This window comes from Mustela erminea, chromosome 19 (assembly GCF_009829155.1).
Source record: "Mustela erminea isolate mMusErm1 chromosome 19, mMusErm1.Pri, whole genome shotgun sequence".
NCBI lineage: Eukaryota > Metazoa > Chordata > Mammalia > Carnivora > Mustelidae > Mustela > Mustela erminea.
Genome location: NC_045632.1, coordinates 31,044,779 through 31,071,061, shown reverse-complemented (window position 1 = coordinate 31,071,061; position 26,283 = coordinate 31,044,779). Strand labels below are relative to the sequence as shown.

Here is a 26,283-nt window from a genome sequence, read left to right as displayed (position 1 = left end):
AGTCAGGTCCCAAATCCATAGACTAGGGAAGGAAAAAAACTACAGAAACAGGACTGAGGAAGACCAACTGTCAGATCTATGGGTCTGAAGCAGGTAAAAGCAGAAAAATAGTTAAGCCAATATACCTCTTCCAAAAAATGAGGACATTTTCATATAGTTCATCCATACTTATTGAGTATGCACGGACATAAAGTGATTACTGATTTTAAAACTGACCTTTCGTCTATAGCCAGTACTTATCTATTATATCAAAAGGTTGATCTAGAAACAACAATATCCTTCTAATGGCATCCATGGATTTAGAACTCTGAATTTACAGAATCACTTTTTTAAAAAGCAGTTTTGTCTCAGCTGTATAAACTTAAACCTTGCACCTGGAAGACATTACAGAGAGCTAGCTGCCTGAAGGGGCTCCTGGCTGGCTCAGCCCATACAGCATGCGACTCTTGATCTTGGGGTTCTGAGTTCAAGCCCTATATTGGGCACAGAAGTTACTTTTTTTTTTTTTTTGAAGATTTTATTTATTTATCAGAGAGAGAGAGGGGGAGAGAGCGAGCACAGGCAGACAGAATGGCAGGCAGAGGAAGAAGCAGGCTCCCTGCTGAGCAAGGAGCCCGATGTGGGATTCAATCCCAGGATGCTGGGATCATGACCTAAGCCAAAGGCAGTTGCTTAACCAACTGAGCCACCTAGGCGTCCCAGAAGTTACTTTTTTTAAAAAGCCACCTAAATCTAATCAGATGAATAGCAAAACTTCTCTTTTCTCTATTTCTTGGGCCAGCACTACTAACCAGTATAGCACAGCTTGACTGCCAGGAGTCAAAGCTGAACTCGCTCTGGCCATTCACCACTTTTAACTCACTTGTCTATACCTAACTGCATCATACAGCTCTACAGCCCAGTCATGGGTATTAAGGAGGGCACAGATTGCATGGAGGAATGGGTGTTACATGCAAATAATGAATCATGGAACACTACATCAAAAACTAATGGAAAGGGCGCCTGGGTGGCTCAGTGGGTTAAGCCGCTGCCTTCGGCTCAGGTCATGATCTCAGGGTCCTGGGATCGAGTCCCGCATCGGGTTCTCTGCTCCGCGGGGAGCCTTCTTCCTCCTCTCTCTCTCTCTGCCTGCCTCTCTGCCTACTTGTGATCTCTCTGTGTCAAATGAATAAATAAAATCTTTAAAAAAAAAAAAAACTAATGGAAGGACTGTATGGGGACTAACGTAACCAAAAAAACGCTGTTCTGATTTTTTTTTAAAGATTTTATTTATTTGACAGACAAATCACAAGTAGGCAAAGAGAAGGAAGAAAGAGAGGAGGAAGCAGGCTCCCCGCTGAACAAAGAGCCTGATGTGGGGCTTAATCCCAGGACTCCAGGATCATGATCTGAGCTAAAGGCAGAGGCTTAACCCACTGAGCCACCCAGACACCCCCTGAGTTTTTTTATTTTTTTTAAGATTTATTTATTTGAGAGAGCAGGGGGAGGGGCAGAGGGGGAGAAACTCAAGCAGACTCTGTGCCAAGCATGAAGCCAAACTTAGAGCTCAATCCCACAACGCCAACATCATGACCTGAGGTGAAATCAAGAGTTGGACGTTCAACTAACTGAGCCACCTAGGTGTCCCTCTTCTGATTTTAGAAGAAATACATATTCATCTTAAAAATTTTACAGAAAGCAGGGGCCCCTGGGTGGCTCAGTCATTAAGCCTCTGCCTTCTGCTCAGGTCATGATCTCAGGGTCCTGGATCAAGCCCCACGTAGGGCCCCCTGCTCCGTGGCAAGCCCGCTTCTCCCTCTCCCACTCCCCCTGCCTCTGTTCCCTCTCTCGCTGTGTCTCTCTCTGCCAAATAAATAAATAAAATCTTAAAAAAAAAAAAATTTTACCGAAAGCACCAGGAATTCTATCATCCAATAATAATTGTTTTAACAGTTCCGTTTTCCCATTTCAGCTCTTCTATATGCTTATATATAAACACACACTTCAAATGTAAGAATCACATTAATACACAGCATTCTCTTTTTATAGTCACCTGTTACTACATGCCTCTTCCTATGTTCTTAAATATTCTTCAAAAGCATTACTTTTAAGTGATCCATGTACTACTATAAAGCACAAAACATTTCTTCTATATAAACTCCATTAACTTCACTTGTAGTTTTAGATAGAATTTCAATTCCCAGATATTAGGCTCCCAAATATTCCCTCTGCTACTTTAAACTTACTTCTTCCAAGTCCTCCAGTATCAGCACGAACTTCACTCACCCTTCTGGGAGTCAAAGGAGAGCCAGCAATACAAATATCATCGGCTCTTTCCAGATTCTGAGGTGGCATAACCTATAAAGAATGATATACACAGAGTGTCATTATTCGAAAAGGCAGTTTCATTAGAAATACAGTCACAATCTAAGGCAAAACAAAACATGCTCACCAGTTACTCGACCTAAATAAAATCAGCTGTCTTCTCCAGTTTCATACTGAAGTTGAAAAAAAAGTCTGGCAGGCTTAAAAAATTCAAAGCTAATAGCTGAATACTAAATATGAATCAGTCTTCATTACTGATTTAGAGAATCCGAATACCAACCATTCTAAGGTACAGAAACTGTACTAAAAATTAAGAGAGAACACTGAATTCTTACTCTGGCACTGAGCTTTACAGCCATCAAGCATTATTTCTGACTCCTAGACTTAGAGGATTTTTCTCAGATATAGAGGTGACTATACTATATTAAACCCAACTGCCACCCTCCCACTTCCCATAACGAAGACACCAAGTTTAACTGCTCTCAGTGAACAATATAAACTGACTAGTTACTGATGTACTTTTGTTATAGAGAGATGTTAAGGTATTTTCACAAACCTCTTCACAAGTAGGAACTCTGTTTTCATTGTCTCTAATTCTGTCCCAGAGTGGAGACTCTGGTTTCCATGCCAAATGATCCAAGATCTGTTCTTCAATCTGATTAAGGTGTTTTACCACCTCTCTACAAAGACCATCTTCTGCTCTAATGAATACTTCTATCACCTGAAATTAAAAAATGCCCTGCTTCAATAATTATTTTTGTCACCAAAAACTTAGTAAATGTGAAGCAAAATGGGTACATTTTGGTTTTTTACATATTTATAGATAAAACAGGTAATTAATCAGAAATTACAAATCTAAGTAACAATACTATTTTGAAACAGTTGGTCTTCCCTTCACTGTCTTTATAAATAATTATTTAAAATTCATGTAGGAATTATAGAAAATCTTCTAATGGCATATTTTAAACATTTTTCAAAGAATAAAGATGCCTTTTCTATTAAGCTGAAAAATATTACTCTTAAAATTTCACATTTAAAAACTCTAGGGGCACCTGGCTCCTCAGTTGGTAAAGTATCTGAATCTTACTTTTGGGACTGTTAAGTTCAAGCCCCATGTTGGGTGTAGAGATTACTTAAAAAAATAATAAATACATCAATAAGTAAATAAATAAATAAAACAAAAATTCTAAACATTCAATCCATGCCACTTAAAAACACTGATTTTGACTACTATATTATAATTAAGACAAACCCATACACTAAATCCATATCAAGACAGAAATAATTACCAAATCAATGCCATCACTCTGCACTTCTATATAACAGGGAAAGAGAACTTTTTTCTTCTCAAAGACTTTCAATGTTATTTCCATAAAGTAAAAAAAAGGTTGGGACACCTGAGCGGTTCAGTCAGGTCTCTTGATTTTAAGCTCAGGTCTTGATCTCAGGGTCATGATTTCAAGTCTGGAGTTGGGCTCTGCACTGGGAGTGGAGCCTACTTAATTAATTAAAATAAAATATGTTAAAAGGTTGCTATATAGGATTAACTACTGGTTTGCTACTTTTTTTGAAAGGTTTCCTAGACAATAAAATCAAAGTATCCTAAAGGTCTATAGCAGATAAAAGGAAGAATCAAATAAAGCTTTTACCGTAAATTGGCCTTTATACTGTTTGAGAAGAATTTAAATAGTTCTTAGGACTCTTCTATTTCTTCTCCCCAGATAGAGTAAAAACTATTAAATATATAATTAAAAAGAGAAGAGACGTACTTAGGTAGCAAAATGAATTAGCCAGCTAACAATAGGAAGATGGTCGCATCTACAATTTCCTCATCAGTAACAGATTTTTAAAATACCTTATAAAAATGATAAAGTGGCACATCAAATATTTCAGTAATAAATGGAAAATTCCCAGGAGGCTTGTAAGAAAAAGTAACGACCTCAAGGCAGCAGGCCAAAAGCGATCTATGGAATGCATCTTGCTCCAGAATGCCCTATAAAACAAAGTTATTAACATTCAGAAACATTAGCCTACTCTAACAAAGACATTTCCTACCCAGTAAAGTTAAATAAAAATATGAAAGGAAGTCTTATTTTCTGAGGTAGTGAGAAGTATGTGCTTACTTTCTTTTTTTTAAAATTTTTTATTTTTTATAAACATGTTATTTTTATCCCCAGGGGTACAGGGCTGTGAATCACCAGGTTTACACACTTCACAACACTCACCATAGCACATACCCTCCCCAGTGTCCATAACCCCACCCTCCGTGTGCTTACTTTCTTATAGAACTTTTCTTAGCTTGATAAATAAGCCCATGTTTTAGCAAAACAAATATTAAAAAAATGTGTAAGAACTTTCAAAAACCTTACATTATTATGAAATACAGCTGATAAAATATTATATCCCTAACAAAAATATACAAACACCCTGCTGCTTAGGGAAATAATAATGTGGAAAGAGGTTACAAAATGGTATTTACAGTTGGAGGCCACTGTCAGAGAAAGACAGCTGGAAAGCAGGTGACTAGCTGCATGATCACGGGCCACAAGTGCACATACTTCTCTCAGGAGACATAATTACATTCCCCCCCTTTTTTTATTGGTTATTAATTTTCCAAATCTGTACATAAACATTTGCTTTTTTTTTTTTTTTAAGATTTTATTTATTTGACAGACAGAGATCACAAGTAGGCAGAGAGGCAGGCAGAGAGAGAGAGAGGAGGAAGCAGGCTCCCTGCTGAGCAGAGAGCCCAATGCGGGGCTCGATCCCAGGACCCTGAGATCATGTCCTGAGCCGAAGGCAGCGGCTTAACCCACTGAGCCACCCAGGCGCCCCAACATTTGGTATTTTTGAATTAAAAAGTTACTTAGACACCAAAAACACAGGAAACAGGAGAAAAAAAATAAATTGGGCTTCATCAAAATTAAAACCTTTTGTCTATCAAAGGACACTATCAATGAAATAAAGACACAACCCACAGAATGGGAGAAAATGTTTGTAAATCATATATAAGGGATTAATATCCAGAATACGTAAACAACTCCTACAACTTAACCAAAAAAAGGCAAACAATTATATACTGTTGATTATGAATAATATTCTGAATACTGTTCAGCCTTGAAAAGGAAATTCTGACATGCTAAAACATGGATGAACCTTGAACACGTCATGCCAAGTGAAATACACGAGACACAAAAGAATACTGTATTATACCTAGAAGAGGTTAATCTGTAGAGACAGAAAGTAGAGATTACCAGAACTCAAGAGAGGTGAGATGGGGAGTCATTGCTTAATGGACACAGACTTTCAGTTGGGGATGATGAAAAAGTTCTGAAGATCGCTGGTGGTGAGGGTTGCGCATCACTGTGAATGTACTTAATGCCACTGAACTGTACACTCAATAATGCTTAAAATGCCAAATTTTATGTTATGTATATTTTACTACAATAAAAAATTGTTTTGTAAGTTTTTGAGGTGGGTATAAAGGTATCTTCTTCTTATCAGCCCCTAAACTGCAGCTGTTTTATACACCCTTCTGTATGTGTCTCAAAATTTAAAAATTTGTCTTAAGAGCTTTTTTTTTTTTTTTTAAAGATTTTATTTATTTATTTGACAGAGAGAGATCACAAGTAGGCAGAGAGGCAGGCAGAGAGAGAGGAGGAAGCAGGCTCCCCGCAGAGGCAAAGAGCCCGATGCGGGACTCGATCCCAGGACCCTGAGATCATGACCTGAGCCGAAGGCAGGGGCTTAACCCACTGAGCCACCCAGGCACCCCCTGTCTTAACAGCTTTTTAAATTCCTACAGCCATAATTTCATGTACAAAAATAAAAGTAAATAGAAGAAATTAGAATAATTATTGGTCAGCTTTATAATTTTCTCTAAAATGTTATTTTAAAAAATAGTTTTAAAAAATCATTTTTATTGATGTCATTAAAAGTAAATACTACTTATTTCAAAACCAATTTATATTTCTTAACTAGTAAAATCTGGAAAAAATCATTTTCTTAGTCAAAGAGCAATGGCTGAATATTTATGTTAAAGTCCTATCTAGTCAATGCTCAACTTACTCTTGCTATGCAAGGTTTGTTTGGGGAGCGTGCCGATTAACAAGTTCATGCACCCTGAAAACTCAATTTACCTTAAGTCTGAATGATTCAGTCTTTGACTATGGAATCTTAACTGCCCACAGAAGCCATGAGTTCTACTACACAGCCTGCCACACTGAGAACAGTAAGTGGGGGACCGGAAGCAAAGACACTCAAGACACGAGTTTCCTCAGCTGCCAATCTTACTCCCTCAAAGCTACGGTTTTATCTTTGTTTAGTTTAGTCTAGGTTTTATATGAGTAGGGCTGAAAGGAAACTACATTTTTATTATGCACCAATGCATTGGTGATTTACTCACAGATAAATCCATGTCTCCCAGTCTTTTCTGTTCCTGTTCAATAACAGATTCTAGTACTTTATAGTAAAGCATCTCCGCAAAACGAAAATGTTTGCTGGCAATTTCTGCATAAATAAAAGATAAAAGTCACATGCAAAGAACACACTGTAGAAAGTGAGAGTCTACTCCATTTGCTGCCCACAAAATAAAATTTAAAAACCAACCAATAACTTCATATATATATGCACTTTGTACAGCTGCTGTTCCAATCATTCCTATGACTTCTTAATTTTCTTCATGGTAACCACAGTAACACTAACATTTTTCTAAAACTGTGAAATGAATTTAAAAAAAGATTTTATTTATTTATTTGACAGTGAGAGAGAGAGAGGGAGAGAGCACAAGCAAGGGGAGCAGCAGAGAGCGAGCGAAAGAGGAGAAGCAGCAGATGCTGAGCAGGGAGCCTGATGCAGGACTCAGTCCCAGAACCCTGGGTCCATGACCTGGGCCAAAGGCACTTAACCAACTGAGCCACCAGGTGTCCCTGTGAAATGAAATTTCCACTTAAAAAACTGTAATAGCATTCCATTAAGAGTCATACTTTTTTTTTTTTTTTTTTGGTAAGTTTGAACTAAGCAGCTCTATGCTAAAAGGTATATATAACTTGTTTACTATTCCACTCATACCTGTTTCTACTTCATGACATCAGACAACTTCTAGGGCAGGTCTGGGCATCGAACAGCTCTATCTTCTGAACTTATTCTTCACATTTTGAAGAATCACTACACTTCTGAATCTAATAATACCCAGTCTACAAATGGAACTAAAGATTTTGCCAACAAAGTACCACATATCAGTCTACATTTTATCGTATGGAGAAGGGGCCAGAAACCACCTGGTTAACAGAAAAGTTGGACATTCATATTGTAGCCATCCATCTAAAGCCCTAAATCTATTCTTCGTATTTCTGATTCACTTACGAAGGACAGACTCCATGTAGTTAAACTTCAAAGATGAGAACAAGATGGACAGTATGAAGCCTTACCTTTGGAACTACTGAAATCCTCATCTGGCTGGCAATGCTGAGAATATATTTCACACATTTCTTTCAATCTGTTGGCAATGGCCTGTGTTGGATCTCTGGAACATGTCCTAAAAAAAAAAAAAAAAGAGTAAGAAATTATTCAACTTAAAGGTCTAGCCCAGTCACAAAGTAATAAACCATTTACAACTCTGTAATTTAATTAACCTGTAAATATAAAATACTTTGAACAAAAACTAGGTGCTTGGGTGGCTCAGTGGGTTAAAGCCTCTGCCTTCGGCTCAGGTCATGATCTCAGGGTCCTGGGATCGAGTCCCACATCCGGCTCTCTGCTCAGCAGGGAGCCTGCTTCCCCTCTCTGTCTCAGCCTGCCTCTCTGCCTACTTGTGATCTCTGTCAAATAAATAAATATAATTTTTTAGAAGTCTTAAAAAAAACTACACACTTCCCAAATTATTCTAGGAAATTCCATACCTCCTTATCAGAAGTATTGGTATAACCATTTTGAGTGAAAAAAATATTTCTTCCACGGAACTGTACCTTCACTGCAATTAAGCTTATTAGCCTTCTTGACTGGCCCTCATCTACCCTCCACATCTGCAATCACTGGTAACAAACAAAACTGCCTTCTATCCTTTTCCCAGAGGGCAACACAACTCCCATTAGCAACTCCTGGAAGAAAACAGAATGAGGAGGTATATAAACTATACTACAGACTCATACAAACCATTACTGCCACTCTACATATTTTCCTCCAAAACGAGGTTTATTTCCTTTTTTTTTTTTTAAAGCTAGAAAGGCAATATATATTCAATGCAAAAGCATTATCTGCATCGTGCCCTAATCCATCATGTGGGCCTGTGGAATAACATTTTCATCTTTTTTTTTTTTAAGGGATTAACACACCCTTTTAACTTATTTTTAAGTATTTTTAAGGTTTATAATTCCTAGTACGAATTCCTGGTAGGAAAACATGATGTGAATGGATACCCACTGGCAAACCACTACAAAATGTCTGGGTTGCACATGGGGCTGAGGGGTAGGGACTCTTCCCAGCACCCCAACATTCCCTCCATGAGGTCAGAGGCACCCTGTATTACTATGACATCCATCACGTGATCTAAGTTGTTTTTCCTTCAGCAAGGGTTTTATCTGAAGGGCATTATGCTTGACCTCCAAATCTGACAATTTACTGACGAGATTCATAACCTTTGGGTTGCTCTGATATTTGCCACATTTACCGGGTTCTAGGCCACATCCCAGAAGGCCACCATAACTTCTGGATCCTGAGTGGCTGCAAGGACCTTTGTGTCACTAAGAATTTCACTGAGCCCAGGCATCCCTTCCATTCCTGGCTTGCCCCACCATTTCACACATTTCCACGGGAATGACACCTAGAAAAGAGTTAGTCTGGTCATCTGGCTTCTTCCTCCCTCTGAGGTTCCTCATATTCTTCCCAAACCTTCTTAACCCTTTTCTATTATTTGATCTTTCATGCTCACTTTCTCACTCATACCTTCTCTCTGTTTGGCAATTTTCTGGCCCTCGGCTGAACTTCTTCCAGCATATGTCAGGCACCTTCATCATAACCCAGTTCACCAGCAAGGGCAAGATCATGTGCTGCTTCTTCCCATTGGCCCAGAAGTCTGTGTGCTTTCCTTCGCCCCTTGTAAGGCTGAGCTGAATCAGGATTTATTTCTTTATTTATTTCTATAGCTCTGTCACAGTCTGAGATGGCAGCATTTGGGTTCTGTAATTTGATGACCACACCAGCTCTCTTGGCATACAAAATGGCCAAGCGAGGATTCAGCTTGATGACCTCAGTAAACAAGCCAATGGCTTTCTGTAGCTCACCATCATTTAGGGCATCAATGGCAGCCACTTCTTTATCACTTGCCTGATCTATCATTTCCCCAGTCACCCCTACACTGTCATCTCCCATTTCTTTCTTTCTTTTTTTTTTTTTTTAAAGATTTTATTTATTTATTTATTTGACAGACAGAGATCACAAGTAAGCAGAGAGGCAGGCAGAAGAGAGGCGGGGGGAAGCAGGCTCCTTGACCAGAGAGCCGGATACAATGCTGAGCTTGATCCCAGGACTCTGGGATCATGACCTGAGCCAAAGGCAGAGGCTTTAACCCACTAGCATCCCAGGTGCCCCCTAGCTCCCATTTCTTCAGGGGTGTCAGTTTCTGGTTCAATCACACCTTCACTATCAATTTCTAGACCACTTTCCTCACTTGATGGTTGTTCTGTCTTTAAGCTTTCCTCCACCTTCTGTTTTTTCTTTCTGGGTATTTTCTTCTGATTTAGTTTTATGAGTACCAAGTAGTATTTTACTCTCCATGCTCTCCACTCACTCCTTCAGGAAGCACATTTCCTGTGTGTGCAGAATGCTTGGATTCTGCTACACATTTTCACAAAGACCTGAAGCTCACTCATTTTGTGGGGGTCCATGGTCCAGAGGTATGGGAAGAGGAGGGCACAGCAAGGATTGCAGCCCTATCCAATTCCAGGGGCCGATGCTAGCTCAGCATGACTGTGCTGAAGGAACTATGTTTTTTTTTTAATCATGATCATAGACATACATACTCATTGTAAAGGCTTAGCAAGTTTAGAAAATTACAAAGAAAACAAAAATCAGCTATAATCCTCCAAAAGTTAGCTACTGAATATCATATACAAGCAAAATTTTATTTATGAACACACACAGGTACCTTTCAGAAAACAGGACTCTTTGGTTTTACCTAGTATTTACTGGTAATATTTAACCCCACTAATGGTGTTTAAGATTAAAGAAGCTGCTACACCTGGTTAGGGATGCCAAAGTGATCTGTAAGATATAAAGACTAAGTCAATCTTCTAAAATGTATTTATAAAATGCTTCTCTATTCTAAGTATACAAGGTCTGAGAAACACGACTTAGAAAGAGGCCATACAACATGGCCTACTGGGTATTAATCACAATCAAGTTTATAAATAAAGCAGACTTCATGGTTTAGTAAGTCCAGCTGTGAAAAAGAAATTACTCAAGTGTGTATACTGGACCTTCTTACACTTTACCACCAGAAACAAAATGGGCTCCTACAGGGTCTATGTCAACAAATCCTATACTTTTTAGAACTAGGAAGGGCCTTGAAGGTAGTTTTTTCAAATAAATTTGCAAAAAGTATGCACAGGTCATGAGATCAGTCTATTATGCTTTTCACCAAAGCTCAGTGATATTCCCACCAGTCTTAGGCAGATCAAGGACTAAAGGCAGTTAACGTCGTTTTCAGGGGAAGGGTATTCTATGGAGCTTACAGAAGTTACAGTGGTATGACATTAGTTATAAATATTAAGGGTTTATCTTTTCAAATCTGACCCAACCCCTCAGGAATTTGTTCAGGTTCAATCCTCTGCATGGAGTCCTTTGACAACTCCCAACTTTACTGATTCCCCCCACCTTTTTTAAAGACGTTATTTATTTATTTGACAGACAGAGATCACAAGTAGGCAGAAAGGCAGGCAGAGAGAGAGGAAGGGAAGCAGACTCCTGGCTGAGCAGAGAGCCTGACTCGGGGCTCGACCCCAGGACCCCGGGATCATGACCTGAGCCTAAGGCAGAGGCTTTAACCCACTGAGCCACCCAGGTGCCCCTATTGATCCCTCTTTCCCTGAAATCTTAAGATAGAACTTGGTAGTAGTCTGGTGCTTTAATCTACAGTGCATAGTGCTGTTAGTTACCATCTCCCAAAATACGTAAGAGAAATCTGAATGCCATGGACTGAATTTTTGTGTTCCCCCTCCAAATTCTTGAAACCTAATGTTGAAACCTAATCCCCAATGTGATGGTATTTGGCAGGGGGCCTTTGGGAGGTGATTAGGTCATGACAGTGGAGCCCACATCACTGGGACTAGTGTCCCTGTAGAAGAGGCCCTAGAGAGCTCCCCTGCCTCCTCACAGCATGTGTGGACAGCAGACAGACAGACCAGGAAGCAGTTCTCACCAAACACTGCACCTTGGCACCTTGATACTATTGCTTTTAAGTCACCCAGTCTACGGTGTTCTGTGGTAACAGCTGGACACATTAAGATACTGAGGAAAAATGATCACCTTCCATTCATACATCCCATATTACTAGGTCCTCCACAGACTAACAGGGTCTGAGCATGCAACTGGTATATGATTAATAATGAGTGAATTAAGGCACTAAAAGTTAAAAAACTGAAATAGAAAATGGTCAACGATCAAATCTTAGAAGGAAAGAAGGGCTCAAACTAACCTTAGAATCTGTTCCAGTTTCTCACTTGGTGCATTCCTGAGGCCTGTCAGCATGGTGTGAAGACGGCTCAAGCTGTGTGTGGCCGTAGACACTGGGGTCACACAAGGGCTGTTATCCTTCACGTACCTCACCCCGGTAAGTGGTGTGGAGATTCTAAGTGCTTTAGACTAAGTTGGGGGAGGAGAAGAACATCACTTTGCGTCAGAAGGACTTTCAATGAGAATTTAAACCAATCAGACTTTATCAATACATTTTAATGAATCAAATATCACCATTTTTGGAATCTAAACATAACAATGCCACAAGGAGCTACCGCCCTCGCCCTCCGTGTGAAGCTGTGTGAAAGGACAATTTGTATTTTAGCCCACAAGGACGTTCATCTCTTAAAAGTTAAACCTTTAAGGGATGCCTGGGTGGCTCAGTAAGTTAAACGGCTGCTTTGGCTTCAAGTCACGATCTCAAGCTCCTGGGATCAAGCTCCACATGGGGCTTCCTGCTCAGCGGGGAGGGGGAGTCTGCTTCTCCCTCTTTCCTCCTCCCCCTCCCCCCTCCCCCCCTGCTGGTGCTCGCTCTCTCTCACTCACTAATAAATAACAAAACCTTTAAAAGAAAAAAAAGTTAAACCTTTAAGATAAGGCATAGTTCCCTAGTATCCCTACTTCAAACCTAAGCCGAAAGGCACAAATAAGCAATATAACTTTTTTTTTTTTTAAAGATTTTAATTATTTATTTGACAGAGATCACAAGTAGGCAGAGAAGCAGGCAGAGAGGAGGAAGCAGGCTCCCTGCTGAGCAGAGAGCTGGATGCAGGGCTTGATCCCAGGACCCTGAGATCATGACCTGAGCCAAAGGCAGAGAGGCTTTAAGCCACTGAGCCACCCAGGCGCACGAATAACTAATTTTTTTTTCTTTTTATTTGACAAATTGAGAGAGACCGACTGGCAGGCAGAGGGAGAGGAAGCAGCTTGCTCTCTGCTGAGCAGGGAGCACAATGTGGCATTCGATCCCACAACCTTGGTATTATGACCTAAACTGAAGGCAGCCGCTTGCCCAACTGAGCCATCCAGGAGCCCCAGCAATAACCTATTAAGAATATCCCTGAGAGGGGCGCCTGGGTGGCTCTGCCTTCAGCTCAGGTCATGATCTCAGGGTCCTGGGATCGAGCCCTCTGCTCAGCCGGAAGCCTGCTTCCTCCTCTCTCTCTGCCTGCCTCTCTGCCTACTTGTAATCTCTGTCTGTCAAATAAATAAATAAAATCTGAATATCCCTGAGAAACAGAACTTCACAGCTCCCATCTACTACTTTTTTCTGACTACTCAGAAAAAGAAAAAGAAAAAAAAAAGCTATGAATTAAACCTGGCCCAGATGAATTCCATGATTTAACAAAAGCCCATCTAAGTCATCAAATTTGCTTTGGAGAGGTGGAACAAAACAACACTCTTGGACGAGAAAACAGCCTGACCCAGAACAAGCAGCTTTCTTCAGCCTTCCTGCCCCTCCTCTACCTTTAGTTACAGGAATCTGTCTTTTTCCCTGTAAAGGAGACAGACCTTCAGGGAAATACTTTTAAGTCAACATTCTTGAATATAAACATGAAAAATATATGACTTAATGTCTGAGAATTGAAGCATGAGTACATATGCCAGTGAAACATCTTTTCTATTTTTTCTAATAAATTCTGAAAGGTTAAGATAGCTTAAGAGCGTTTTTTCAATATTCAAGATAAACTATGTTTCCTATGTAGTAAGTATATTTATTCTAGAAATACTTGTAAAAACACCTAGCAAAACTTTCACCCGGCAAAACAAACTACTCAAGTTTAGTGCAGTATAGACAAGCACAGAAAATCGCCATAGACATCTATATGCTTCCTCTGTGATTTAAACAGGATAGAGCCAAGACTTCCACTTGGTTTCAAAGAAATTAATTCTGTAATTTTTTTTAGATCAATAAAATGATCTGTGTAGGTTAACTACATTCAGAAGACTACCCCTGGAGCCAGCTCCCTCCCTGTAAACAAACCAGTGCTGTGCTGGAAGGGGTATACACCTTGCACCTGTACGGGAAAGCAACAGCAGCCAGCAGCATTTCACATCGCCCACAGGGAGCTGTGCCTCTGCAAAGGGAACCAGGCAGGACTCCCACATGGTCCTCAGGGTCAGCGTGCGGCTTCTCGGCAGCACTGTTCAGTTCTTGGCTTCAGGCAACCTGTGCATTCTGACCAATAGGAGTCTTTCTTTGACTCAGGTATAAATACAGGTATTTTTAAATAGTAGGACAGTCCCTCTCCAAGTAAAGACTTCTAAATTTTGGAGTGCCTCAGAACTCTGGCCTTAGACCTCTTATTCTCCATCAGCTTATACTGCCAGGTGACTTCTCTTCATTCCATGGCTTTAAAAGCCACCTATATCCTGATGTCTCCTGACTGCATACACACAGCCCTGACCTCTTTGTGAACTCCAGTCTTGTATACATAAACTGCCTACTCAGCATCTCTGCTAGGACACCTAAAAAGGCATCTCAAACTAACATACCATCATAATACGGACTCTGGGTTTTTTCCCTCAGACTCACTCTTCCCCCTGAGTAAATGTCAACGTAAATATTCACGGACTGCCTACTACCTGCCAGGCACCAAAGACTCCTCACGCCCTCAGGAAGCTTATATTCTAATGCAGGGAGATGCATAACAAACGATTCTCTTTTTTTCCTATCTTTGTGTCTATCTAGTTACTGTCAAACAATTCTTTCAACCCACCCACTTATCTTAAGACAGAGGAACACTAATTGCAGAGTAAGCGGAGAAGGAAGTGCTGAAGGGAGAGGTGGTTATTTTTCTGTCTAGCGGTAGGTGGGTCTATCAGAGATCTGAATGAAGTGAGGAAGTAAACCACAGGAGTATCTCAAAGAAACATGCTCTAGGCAGAGGAAACAGCAAGAGCGCAGGCTTGGAGCTGGGCTATGCTTGGCACACCTGAGGAAGGAGGACAGAGGTTTATGTGGCATGAGCGCAGCGGGTGAGGAGAAGAGTGGTAGGAGATGAATTCCGAGAGGTAACAGGGCTGGATCACTGAAGACGTTAGAGGCCGTCATAAGGACTTCAGCTTTCACACCATGTATGCACCTGGAGTCATCACTGTCGTCCTTCTCTCACACCCTGGATCCGAGCCATCAGGCAATCCTGAGGCTGCCATCTGCACAATACAGCCCAACACAACCACTGCTCTGGCCAAACCACCATGAGCTATCACCACAACTACCGCAGCAGCCTCTTAATTCCCTACTTCCACGGGGCCCCCAAAACACCTCCTCAGGAGACCTTTACAAATGTCAGACTGATTCAGTCACTGTTTCCATAACACGTTCCTAATGGCTTTACTCCCAGTCAGAGCAAAGACAAAAAACCTCACTACAGCATCCAAAGCCCTCCTGTCCCTTGTGTCCACTTGCCCCTCACTTTTTAATCACTCCCACGCACTCATTCATTTACTTTATACCTACCACACACCATTCTCAGTTTCTCCAAAAAGCCAACCGTGCTGCCACTAAAGGCTTGGCACTTGCTGTTCTCCGGGCTTCCAAAACGTCCCCAAACTTCCCAGCTCCTCACAGGACTTGCTTCTATACTTACCTTACACCCCTGCTGACGTTACCTCCTCAGAGAGGTCTTTCCCCTCTGGCCTAGCTCTAGCAGCCCAAGGCCCACCCGTTCTCCCTTCTCCCCAATACGCTGTACTACTACTCTATTTTACTTTTCTTCATGTATCATTATCTGATGTCCTATATATTTACTTGTTTGGTTATCGATCTCTCCACATTAGAATATAAAACAAGGTATTCATGGCTGTTTTGTTCACTGAAGTATCCTCAGTGCCAGGACTGTATCTGGCATGTAGAATACCTTCAGAATACTTGTTGAATGATTAGCAAACCAGCTTAAATCTGATCTTACAGGTGGGTTACCCTTAGGAGTTACCCACAACGCCTCTGCAGGCACTTGTCAGAAGCCATACATTTCCTGTGAACACCATAGAACTGAAGGAAAACTCTGAAGTCCCCATCACCCTAAGTGGATGCAAGAAATAACACCATGATCCTGAAACTCAGTTTAACAGAATTTTCCTAAAGACAACAGATTCTCAGTTTCTCTACCATCTAGATGAAGACAGCACTCAGGTCAATTGACATTTTCTATTTCTACTGTGTTCAGTAAGTAATGACTGCATATTTCTGGTCCATTTTTTCAAAACCCACAGCTATCAGCATGATACTGTGATATCATGAATCACATGTGATACTGTGATACTGTGAATCAGTATGATTCATTTAAGTTTGTATCTAATGCTTTCTCTCAGATCCAATCAGTAAACACAGAGACAACTTTTTCATGTAAGTATGACAAACATTTTTTTTTCCATACTGGAAGAGGTATGATGCGTGTGCACACACGCACACATGACTACCCACGTAAAACAGATCATCTGGCATGTTTGCTCCTGCACTTCCGCTCTCCTGGTCCCGGCCAGCTCACCTTGTCGAAGTGCTGCTGCAAGATGTTTTTCATCTGCACCCTTTCAGCAGTCTCTGTTCCTGAACCAGAATTCAGACACCTGGAGAGAGTCCCAATTTCCTCTTCAGCATCCTCTCCAAGAAATATCCTTTCATCTAAATTCCCAACAGATAAAACATACTCTTCATAGGCCTTATTGATGGCTTTACTACAGGGGGAAAAACAAAACAAAACAGACAACATATACACTCACAGAACTGCCATTTCAGTTCATGTTTTAGGCCATTTAATTTTTACACTTTTTTTATTTACTAAGAAGTTCTACTAATTTTGTGAAAACTAAACTTCAGTTCACTGCTAATTATAAAACCCTATGATACACAAGCTTGCTACACCACGTCAGTCCTCTGTACAGCAGGTGCATTCTGTGGACAGTGTTTCAGGGTGGGTGCCCCGTGCCAGTCGGACTGGGAGGTGCAGTTTCTGGATATGCTAAGTTATCCTTCCTAGCTGCTGTAGGCTCTGTGAAGACCTCACTACTTTCATGTCATGGTTTTTAACCTATGTAGTTCTGAAATAATTTCTCTCAAAAATTATGATCCAAAAGCTTAACTATTAAAGCTTTAAAGAACAGCCACACAATTTTCAATAGATTTAAAACCATGTGCTTAGAGTAACAGTTGATGTAATTTGCTATGATCTCCTACAAAACATATTCTAAATTTCCAGGGTACAAACAATAAAAACAGTAAACGCTGAGGTTTTCTAAGTACGCAATTTAAAATATTAAAACAGTGTGATTACAGAAGTACTCACAAACTCTCTCCAAAATTCCCAGGTTCTAAAAACCCCGTAAGATTTTCTTCTTTTCCCTTAAGGAGCTATGATGAAAGAAAAGATCCTTAAGTCATCATATTAAAACAAATCTTCCCCAGAAATTATCTTCAAATTATTTCTTTACTACTTACAAACCTTTTTTTCATAAAGTTTCCTAATGTAGGGTTTCCAGAAGTGTTCTTTTATTCCCTTTGCTTCCAAAACTAGGCCATCATGTAAGGAACAGAGTTTCTCAATGACACAAGGTGGATCAGAGGAAGGTTTAGAATCCTTAGCATGAAAATCTTCAGACAGGCCTACAATGAATAAAATCGCAGAACAGAGGATCAGGTAGCATTCAAAACATCAAATCATAATAAACAAAAATACATAGTCTAATCAGCATGTGACTCAGCATGTAAGTATACAGCAAACAGTGTATAAGGGCCTAATTTGACTCTATATATACCTCAAAAGTAGCAAACAGACAAAAGAAAACATAGGCAGTAATCTCTTCTGACACCATCCTTAGCAATGTATCTATGGATATGTCCCCTTATGTAAGGGAAACAAAAAAACAAAAATCAACGATCAAGATAACACCAAAATGAAAAGCTTTTGCACAACAAAGGAAACATCAACAAAACAAAAAGCCAATGGAGCTAATGGGAGAAGAAATCTGCAAATGATTTATCCAATAAGAGGTTAATACCCAAAATATATAAAGTCCTACAACTCAACACCTAAAAACCAAATCATCCGTTTAAAAAATGGGCAGGGGACCACGATAAACATTTTTCCAAAGAGATCCAGACAGCTAACAGACACATGAAAAGATGCTCAATACCACTCATCATCAAGGAAATGCAAACCAAAACCACTGTGAGAAATGACCTCACACCAGTCAGAATGGCTGGTATCAAAAAGGCGAGAAGAACAAGCATTGGTGAGGATATGCTGAAAAGGCATTTCTCCTGACCTTTCTGGTGGGATTATAAATTGGTACAGACACTGGGGAAAGCAGTATGAATTTCCTCCAAAATTTTAAAATAGAAACACCTAAGATCCAGAAATTCCACTGGTATTTACCCAAAGAAAATGAAAACACTAATTTGGAAAGGTATGGACTCCCATGTTTACTGCAGCATTATTTACAAGAGCCAAGTATGAAAGCTATTCAAGTGTCCATTGATAGATGAATCTCATTCTCTCTCTCTCTCTCTCTCACACACACACACACAGAGGATATTACTCTGCAATCTTGCCATTTATAACAACACGACTGGACTTAGACGGTTAGTACGCTGAATGCAGTAAGTCAGTGACAGACAAGATACCACGTGATTTCACTTATGTGTGCAATCTATAAAGCAAAACAAAGAAACAAAAAACAGACTCTCAAGTACAGAAAACAAACTGCAGAGGAGAGGTGGGGGGGATGGACAAAACAGATAAAAGAGATTTAGAGGTACAAACTTCCAGAGATAAATAAGTCATCCCCCCCATGGAGTACTGCTGGGCCTGCTGGTCTGTGGTGAGCTGGAGACGCCAGTCTCTGTTCTGTAGGATGATGTTTATTAAAGTTGTCAAGAATAAGGCTTGCATCAAGAGATACCAAGTGAAATTTAGAAGGTGAGAGGGTAAAACAGGTAACTGTGCTCAGAAATGCTTGGTAATTCAGGATAAAAATAAGTATAACACATAAATACAGAATGATGGTCCATGTAACCAACAGAGAGATCATTTATCACACTGCTCATGCTCAGACAGAAGGAAATATGATAGCTTGTGCAGCTCTCATGCTCATGAACTCCCAAAATATGGTGACGGCTGGCCTGACAAGTAAGCTGCTGCACTGTAGGCTTCTCAACAGGTTTGGCAGAGACAAGATCTATGAAGGCCAAGTGCAAGTGATTAAAGACAAATGCAACGTGGAAAGCATGGATGATCAACCTGTGCCTTCACTTGCTATCTGGATACAGGGCTGGCCAGAACTACTACTGGAAATAAAGTTTTGCAGACCCTCAAGGGAGCTGTGGATGAAAGCTTGTCTGTTGCTCACAGTACCAAATGATTCTTTGGTTATGATATGAAAAGCAAGGATTTCAACGCAGAAGTACAAGGGAAACATGTCATGGGTCAGAACACTGCAGATTAGATGTGTTACCCAACGGAAGAAGGTGAAGATGCTTACAAGGAACAATTCTGTTAATACATAAAGAACAAAGAACCTCTAGATAATGCTGAGATGTATAAGAAAGCTCTCGCTGCTACATGACAGAATCCAGTCTATGAGAAGAAGCCTAAGAAAGAAGTTAGACGGAAGAGGTAGAACCATCCCGAACAGTCTTTTGCCCAGAAGAAAGACCAGGTAGATCAGAAGAAGGCAAGCTTCCTTAGAGCTCAGGAGCAGGCTGCTGAGTGCTAATAAACCAAACCACAATTTCTATGAAAATTTTTCGGATAAAGACAATAATGAACTTATTCATCAAGCAGCTTAAATAAATATAGTCATAGAGATGAAAAGTGCAACATAAAGAATACAGTCAGTAATATTTGTAATAACACTGTATGGTGACTGATGGTGACTACACTTACTGTGGTGAGTGCTGCGTCATGTACAGAATTGGCGAATCACTATGTTGTACACTTGAAACTGACGTGACATTGTATGTTAATTATACTTAAATAAGAATAAATAAATAGGAATAGAAGTAAAGTGTATCAGTACTCAAAAGATTTCAGTTATTCAGTTATTTATCTAGAGACACTTGAAGAAAAAAAAAACTAAAGAAACAATTTTAGTATACTGCTGTGAGATCTAAAAAACATAAAAATAAAATATAACTTTGCAAGTAAGTCAGACATTCAAATAAAAAAATACAACTTTGGAAAACAGTACTAATCAAAGTATATATAGTTTATATGCTTTCATTCCATTACACTGGGATGTATTTAAAATACTGATTTACAACTTATTCTTGCCCTAGACTCAGTATAAGAAAAGCTAAGTAAGAAGGGGAAAAATGAAAAGCAGCCACTATGTAGAAACATAAAAGGGACTCAGGAAGGAAATGAGAGAAAAAAACATTAAATGAAAAATATTACATGTACCAAAGCAGGAGCAACTAGGTAACTAACTCCATTAACTTTAAAATCTACCTTGCAAGTCGGACAACCTAAAATTCTAATTATAACCACCCCAAAATTGAAAATCACTCAGAATCCTACCATGGTATTATTCAAAGAGCATAGCATTACATACTAGCTCTATAAATACTGTTTAATATTTATAATATTAACTGTAAGTTATGATTTGGTCTCTTACGGTAACTCATTCGTAGAAAATATGTCTTAAAACCTGTTAAATCCATTGCCAAAATAATCATTTCTATTCACCTTTCAGTTTAAGAGTTAAAAATTTATTTTACTTATTTACAACCATTACTACTTCTCCTCTGTAGGAAAAAATTTGAAATGAAGAGTATTTCAAATTTGAAATGAAGAGCTCCTACTGTGTATCAGGCATAAAGCCTGACAATGTAGAAAAACAACATCAGTTTTAATGTAACTTTGCTACCCTGGGTTTTTAAATTCCTTCCTCCTGTTGAGTATATTCTGCAGAAACTTCTCAGGTTGTCATGTGAGACTTTACACTTTATAATATTTGCAGTTGCTTTTTCCATAGATATTTTTACAGAGAGCTCAACTCCTAGTGACAAGTAGTTGTAAGTGCTCTGGAGAACCATGATGATGGAGTTTTTCAAAGCACTTCTGTTCTCGGACGCTGGAAACCTGTGGTATGTGTACAACTCCCAAGAGTAAACACAACGTAAAAATGTGAGTTGTCCAATAATCTCTGATTTATAATCTTACCTTTAAAATTAGGGTTTACCAGCTCTTTACGATTGGAACACTGAAGGGCATTTCCATAGACCAAGTCCAAAGCACACAGCAGAAGATGGTAAGAATTGACCAAATCATCACTAATCATGGGGAAATTACCTACAGGAATATAAACAGTTATCGAGTATATCTGCATCAACTTTATAATATTTTAAAAGTAATTTATTCCTTTATTTAAAATGACATTATACAACACTGTACCAAAGTTGACTCATGAGCTACATGAAATGTTCTGGCAAATTTACATTTTGAAATATTACTCTTAAAGTCTAATAAATTTCTAAAAGTTTACTAAAAACAACATTCATTCACTCAAAATTCATTAAATAAGCATTAAATTCCTAGTAGCTGATCCAAATTTTATCATTTTCTTTCTTGAAAATTCTAAACAACTTCATAAATTATCTCAAACTGTAGGAAATTCTTTGTGTGAAAATACTCCTCTGCCCAGAAAATTAGTAGATATCATACACCTAATTAACACTGTATGTTAACTATACTGGAAGTAAAATTTAAAACTTAACTAATTAAAAACAAAAAAGTAAAAAAAAATAAAAATACATGAAGACAAACAATGGTCCAACATTTCTGGGATGCAAAAAAATAGTTCTAATAGGAAAACTCATTAAAAAAAAAAGATTAATAGAAAAACTTAAGATAGGAAAAGCTGAAAAATGACTTTTTCATGTATATACTTTAAAAAGACCAGAACCTATAATGAGAGTCCTAGTAGTAATATTTTAGATACTTTCTACACAATACAAACTCATGCAACCAGATCACAATGGAAGTCTAGAGCTAATATCCCAGGAGTGATATAGATACATGGTAACAAAGAAAAAAGAAACCAAAACTCAAACCTATAGAAACATGTCACTTCTGTAATGCTAGCTTAAGTCTAACACTGAAATCGGTTTTTACAGTCAGGTAAACAGTTTTATTCCTAGAAATTAAGAAATATTTCCAGACTTCTTTTATAACTTTGAGCATATCCCTTTTCTCATTCAACACTGCATACACATGCTTCCTAGTGATTATACATTCTTATAACATCACATAAATTCAAGTTTAATAGCTAACATACATCTGAGGGATTATTTCTAAACCTCAACATTTTCACATGTAATGCCTGCCCAAATACATGCAAACATGTATGTATGTACACACACACACACATACACACACACACACACTGCTTTGTTTCAGGCTTTTTTTTCCCTTTCCTTTCCTCCAAAGAAAATTGCCACTTACCTCTACATATCAGGATAGCTCTCTTTTTATAAAGATGAAAACATTCAACAAATCAACTTAAATGAATTAAAGAGAAATTTTTTTTCTGTTGTCATGAAGACAAATAATAATTAATAGGTTAAGTTTTGCATTGATACAACCAAACTAACTTGCTTGGTTCCACTATAAAGATGTTTCATAGTAAAGGGTACTCAGTTTCTCAAATGTAAAAGAGGAAGTGGAAACTACTGGTTTCAAGCTACAAAACCCATCACATCGACAAGCCTAAACTTGTTACTGGTTTGTACTTGCCATAAAGGGAAAAAAAAAAAAAAAAAAACCCACAAACCAGCAGCACTGTAACTTCTAACACAAAAACAGGCCCCTGAAGATCAAAATCTTGAATTCCCAAGACTGTCCCACATGACGTACAAATCCTGACCTTAGAAACAGATCTCACTTGGTTAAGATAAGTTATCTTTCAAATAAAGATAACTTGTTTAAACTCCAAAGTTGGCTTTGGAGGAATGAGGAGATTGGAGAGTGTAAAACAGGAAGTGGCACCCCGAGTGGTCTTCAGGCCACAAAGCTCTTCATGGTAACAAGCCCAGACTTGTCACTGGTGTATACTTGCCACAGGAAGTCAACAAAGGTAAGAGGCAGAAAGTTGGCTTCCATATCAGGAATGAGATCATCTGGGATTGCCCATATGCTACAGGGAAGTCAGAGGAAGGTGGCTACAGAAGAGTACAACTCTCTTCAAACAACTAAATCAAGAACTGAATAAAACAAATTCAACAACTCTATGAGAAAAGTTCCTGGTGAATCATAAAAGATCATAGTGTCAGAGAGTGAGGAGATAAAGACTCTTCAGATTAAGTAATTACAGATGGAACAAATAATAAAACACAAACACTGAATTAACTGCAGAGACAAAAACACATGCCACCCCAGGTAATCAAGTGAGACCAAAATGTAAATAAGGACAATAAAATTGTTTGTAAATAGTTTATAAAGTACCAAACACATTCACTCCCAGGTACACATGCACCATAAAAGACATAAAAAAAACAGATAAAAATCCCAGAAGTCAACATATACCTGCCCACAATCGAATGACAACATTAATACCGTATAGAATACCAGCCACGGCAAACTAAAAGTGACAGCAAGGGTGACTGCCACTATTAGAACAGTTTATATGCTCCTACGCCTTTATTTTGTACCACTTACCCTATCACCTTTATCACTACTAAAGAAACATGCCAGTGTGAGGGAAAGCAAAATAACTAGCAGCTTATTTTTGGCAAAAGAAAGATTTTTCCTTTTTTTTTTTTTATTTATTTGAGAGAGAGACAGTGAGAGAGAGCATGAGCAATGAGAAGGTCAGAGGGAGAAACAGACTCCCCATGGAGCTGGGAGTCCAATGCGGGACTCCGGGATCATGACCTGAGCCGAAGGCAGTCGTCCAACCAACTGAGCCACCCAGGCGTCCCGATTTTTCTTTTATTTAAATTCAATTAGCCAACATACAGTAACATCATTCGTTTCGGATGTGGTGGTCAATAATTCATCAATTGCATATAAGCCCCAATGCTCATCACATCACTTGCCTTCCCCAGTGCCCATCACCCAGGTGCCCCATCCTCCCTACCTATCCCCCCACAACCCTCTGTTTGTTTCCCAGAGTCAAGAATCTCTCATGGTTTTTCTCCCTCTCTGACCTCCTCCCATTCAGTTTTCCCTCCCTTCCCTTATGATCCTCTGCACTATCTCCTAGATTCCACATATGAGTGAAACCATATGATAACTGTCTATCTGACTGACATTTCACTTAGCGTAATACCTTCAATCAACCATAAAGCTCAAGAAGGAAGGCTGAGCTCTCATTTAACTAGCTAGTTAAAACTCATTTAATCAGTTATAATCAGACACATCAAACCCAAGACCAATGGAGTGATGCATCCCTGCTTGAGAGCCTTTGCCTCTGGCAAGAAACCGAGAGCTAGATCTGGGTTCAAATCCTAGCTCTGTTCCTAGCAGCTAGTTTTTGGGCCTCAGTTACCTAACCCTAAAAGTAAATTATTTGGGCTACTTGATCTAATAATGAGAATCTCTTACATTTACAAAATTCCAGCTCTGATTCTTTGGTTACAACTCTGTATTTTATTGGGTTTTCTTAATAGCAAAGGCATTCTACATAGTCTATATAATTAATGTAACTTGTTTTCTTCTTGAGATTACTAAGAATCATTTCTACATAGAAATATGGAGAGGACCTCCCCCCCCAAAAAACACCATCTTTCACTGAATATAGACCTTGGGTAAGTTAAGGGAGATGAGAAGGGGGAGGAAATAAATTGTATCCAAAGGCATTAGAGCAAGTGTCTTTATCTGAACAAGATGCAAAAAGTAGGGCGCCTGGGTGGCTCAGTGGGTTAAGCCGCTGCCTTCGGCTCAGGTCATGATCTCAGGGTCCTGGGATAGAGTCCCGCATCGGGCTCTCTGCTCAGCAGGGAGCCTGCTTCCTCCTCTCTCTCTCTGCCTGCCTCTCTGCCTACTTGTGATCTCTCTCTGTCAAATAAATAAATAAAATCTTAAAAAAAATAAAAAAGATGCAAAAAGTAATCCAAACTACACATACTGAGATGAGCAGACACACTCAAAGAAATAAGACATGGCTCATGAAAAATACAGCTGAAGATACCAGTACAGACCACTAATGTGTTTTCAGTCCGTAACTCAGAAGAAGAATAGCTTTGAGCAGAAAAAATGTTACATAAGAACAAAATTAAGGGATTTTCCACTTTTAATAAAAGAAGTTCTGGACATTATAAAGAAATTTAAATCTTTTATGAAAAGGCAATACTCAAAAATGAATCTGAGACTAAAACCCTTAAGAAATTTTTCAGTGCACATCTTTCCCTGATACACATTACAGGTTGACAAAAGTACTATGTGAACATTTAAATAAGCTAACATCTAGGTAAATATTGCTCTGTCTTACCTTTTGCGTATATAAAGAGCACCCAGCAAAAATGGAAAACCTCTGACACGGTACAGGGCTGTCGCCTTTGGGGGAGAAAAAAAAAGTCAGGAGATAAGAGAAGCATGCAAGAAAGACACCACAAGTGACTATAAAGTAGGTGAGACACCAAACCCACAGTTAAAGGGAATAAGAGCAGATTTACTTCACACAGAAAACGTGCAAGTTCTGCTCCAACCAAATCCTGGTAAGGACAAAGCCAAGGAGAGCTCATTGCAGAAAAAAGAAAATTCTGAAGAACTCTAAAAGGTTTTCAAGGTTTCAAGGTTAAGATAGGTAAGGCAGAAAATGAGTGACAACAGTTCTTCTAATGACATCTGCAAGGCTGATGCTGCTTTCCGACCTTTGTATGCTGATTATTTCCCCATTTTTTTTCCTTTATCACAGCTGATAAACTGTAAACCCATCCCTCCCTCCCTAAAGACATTGCAGATTATGTCAAGTCACAAAAGGACTATTTGATGTAACTTCTGGGCTTCCTATAATTTTTTATTCTTTATCGCTAAGACGATCCATTCTATTTTGTCAATGCTGTCTGTTGAAGGGAGTTTCAGACCTGTTTTAAGCTCTTGTCTTTTCTACCAGAATCCCCTGCAATGTTTAGATAAAACATCTATGGTCTCCACATCACAACAAGGAGCTCTAAGAAGAGCAATCAGGACACTGGGGTTTAGTTCTCCCACTGTCCTTCACAAGGCAAATTTGCTGTCCATACGCCTCGTCTCTTCATCTGCTGAACGATCATTCTACTTGGGCAGAGTTCTGTACTTAAGTCACCAG

The 26,283-nt window shown here is 39.2% G+C and overlaps 1 protein-coding gene and 1 pseudogene across 3 annotated transcripts in view; one reads left to right on the top strand and one right to left on the bottom strand.

The window, feature by feature from the left end:
- Positions 1-26,283, bottom strand: part of RBL2 (RB transcriptional corepressor like 2) — a 54,220-nt gene that overhangs the window by 18,799 nt on the left and 9,138 nt on the right. For 2 of the 3 annotated variants that reach the window (XM_032323268.1, XM_032323269.1), the window contains exons 4-14: positions 25,465-25,529; positions 21,198-21,326; positions 17,478-17,638; positions 17,322-17,386; positions 16,527-16,713; positions 11,996-12,162; positions 7,734-7,840; positions 6,710-6,813; positions 4,160-4,297; positions 2,861-3,025; positions 2,226-2,337 (exon numbers count right to left, since the gene is read on the bottom strand). In XM_032323268.1, coding sequence (XP_032179159.1) covers positions 2,226-2,337; positions 2,861-3,025; positions 4,160-4,297; positions 6,710-6,813; positions 7,734-7,840; positions 11,996-12,162; positions 16,527-16,713; positions 17,322-17,386; positions 17,478-17,638; positions 21,198-21,326; positions 25,465-25,529 — 1,400 coding nt within the window. Of the gene's footprint in view, positions 1-2,225; positions 2,338-2,860; positions 3,026-4,159; positions 4,298-6,709; positions 6,814-7,733; positions 7,841-11,995; positions 12,163-16,526; positions 16,714-17,321; positions 17,387-17,477; positions 17,639-21,197; positions 21,327-22,478; positions 22,682-25,464; positions 25,530-26,283 lie in introns of those variants that run through there. The other variant, XM_032323271.1, reaches the window with a different exon arrangement.
- Positions 18,874-19,809, top strand: LOC116578787 (annotated as a pseudogene).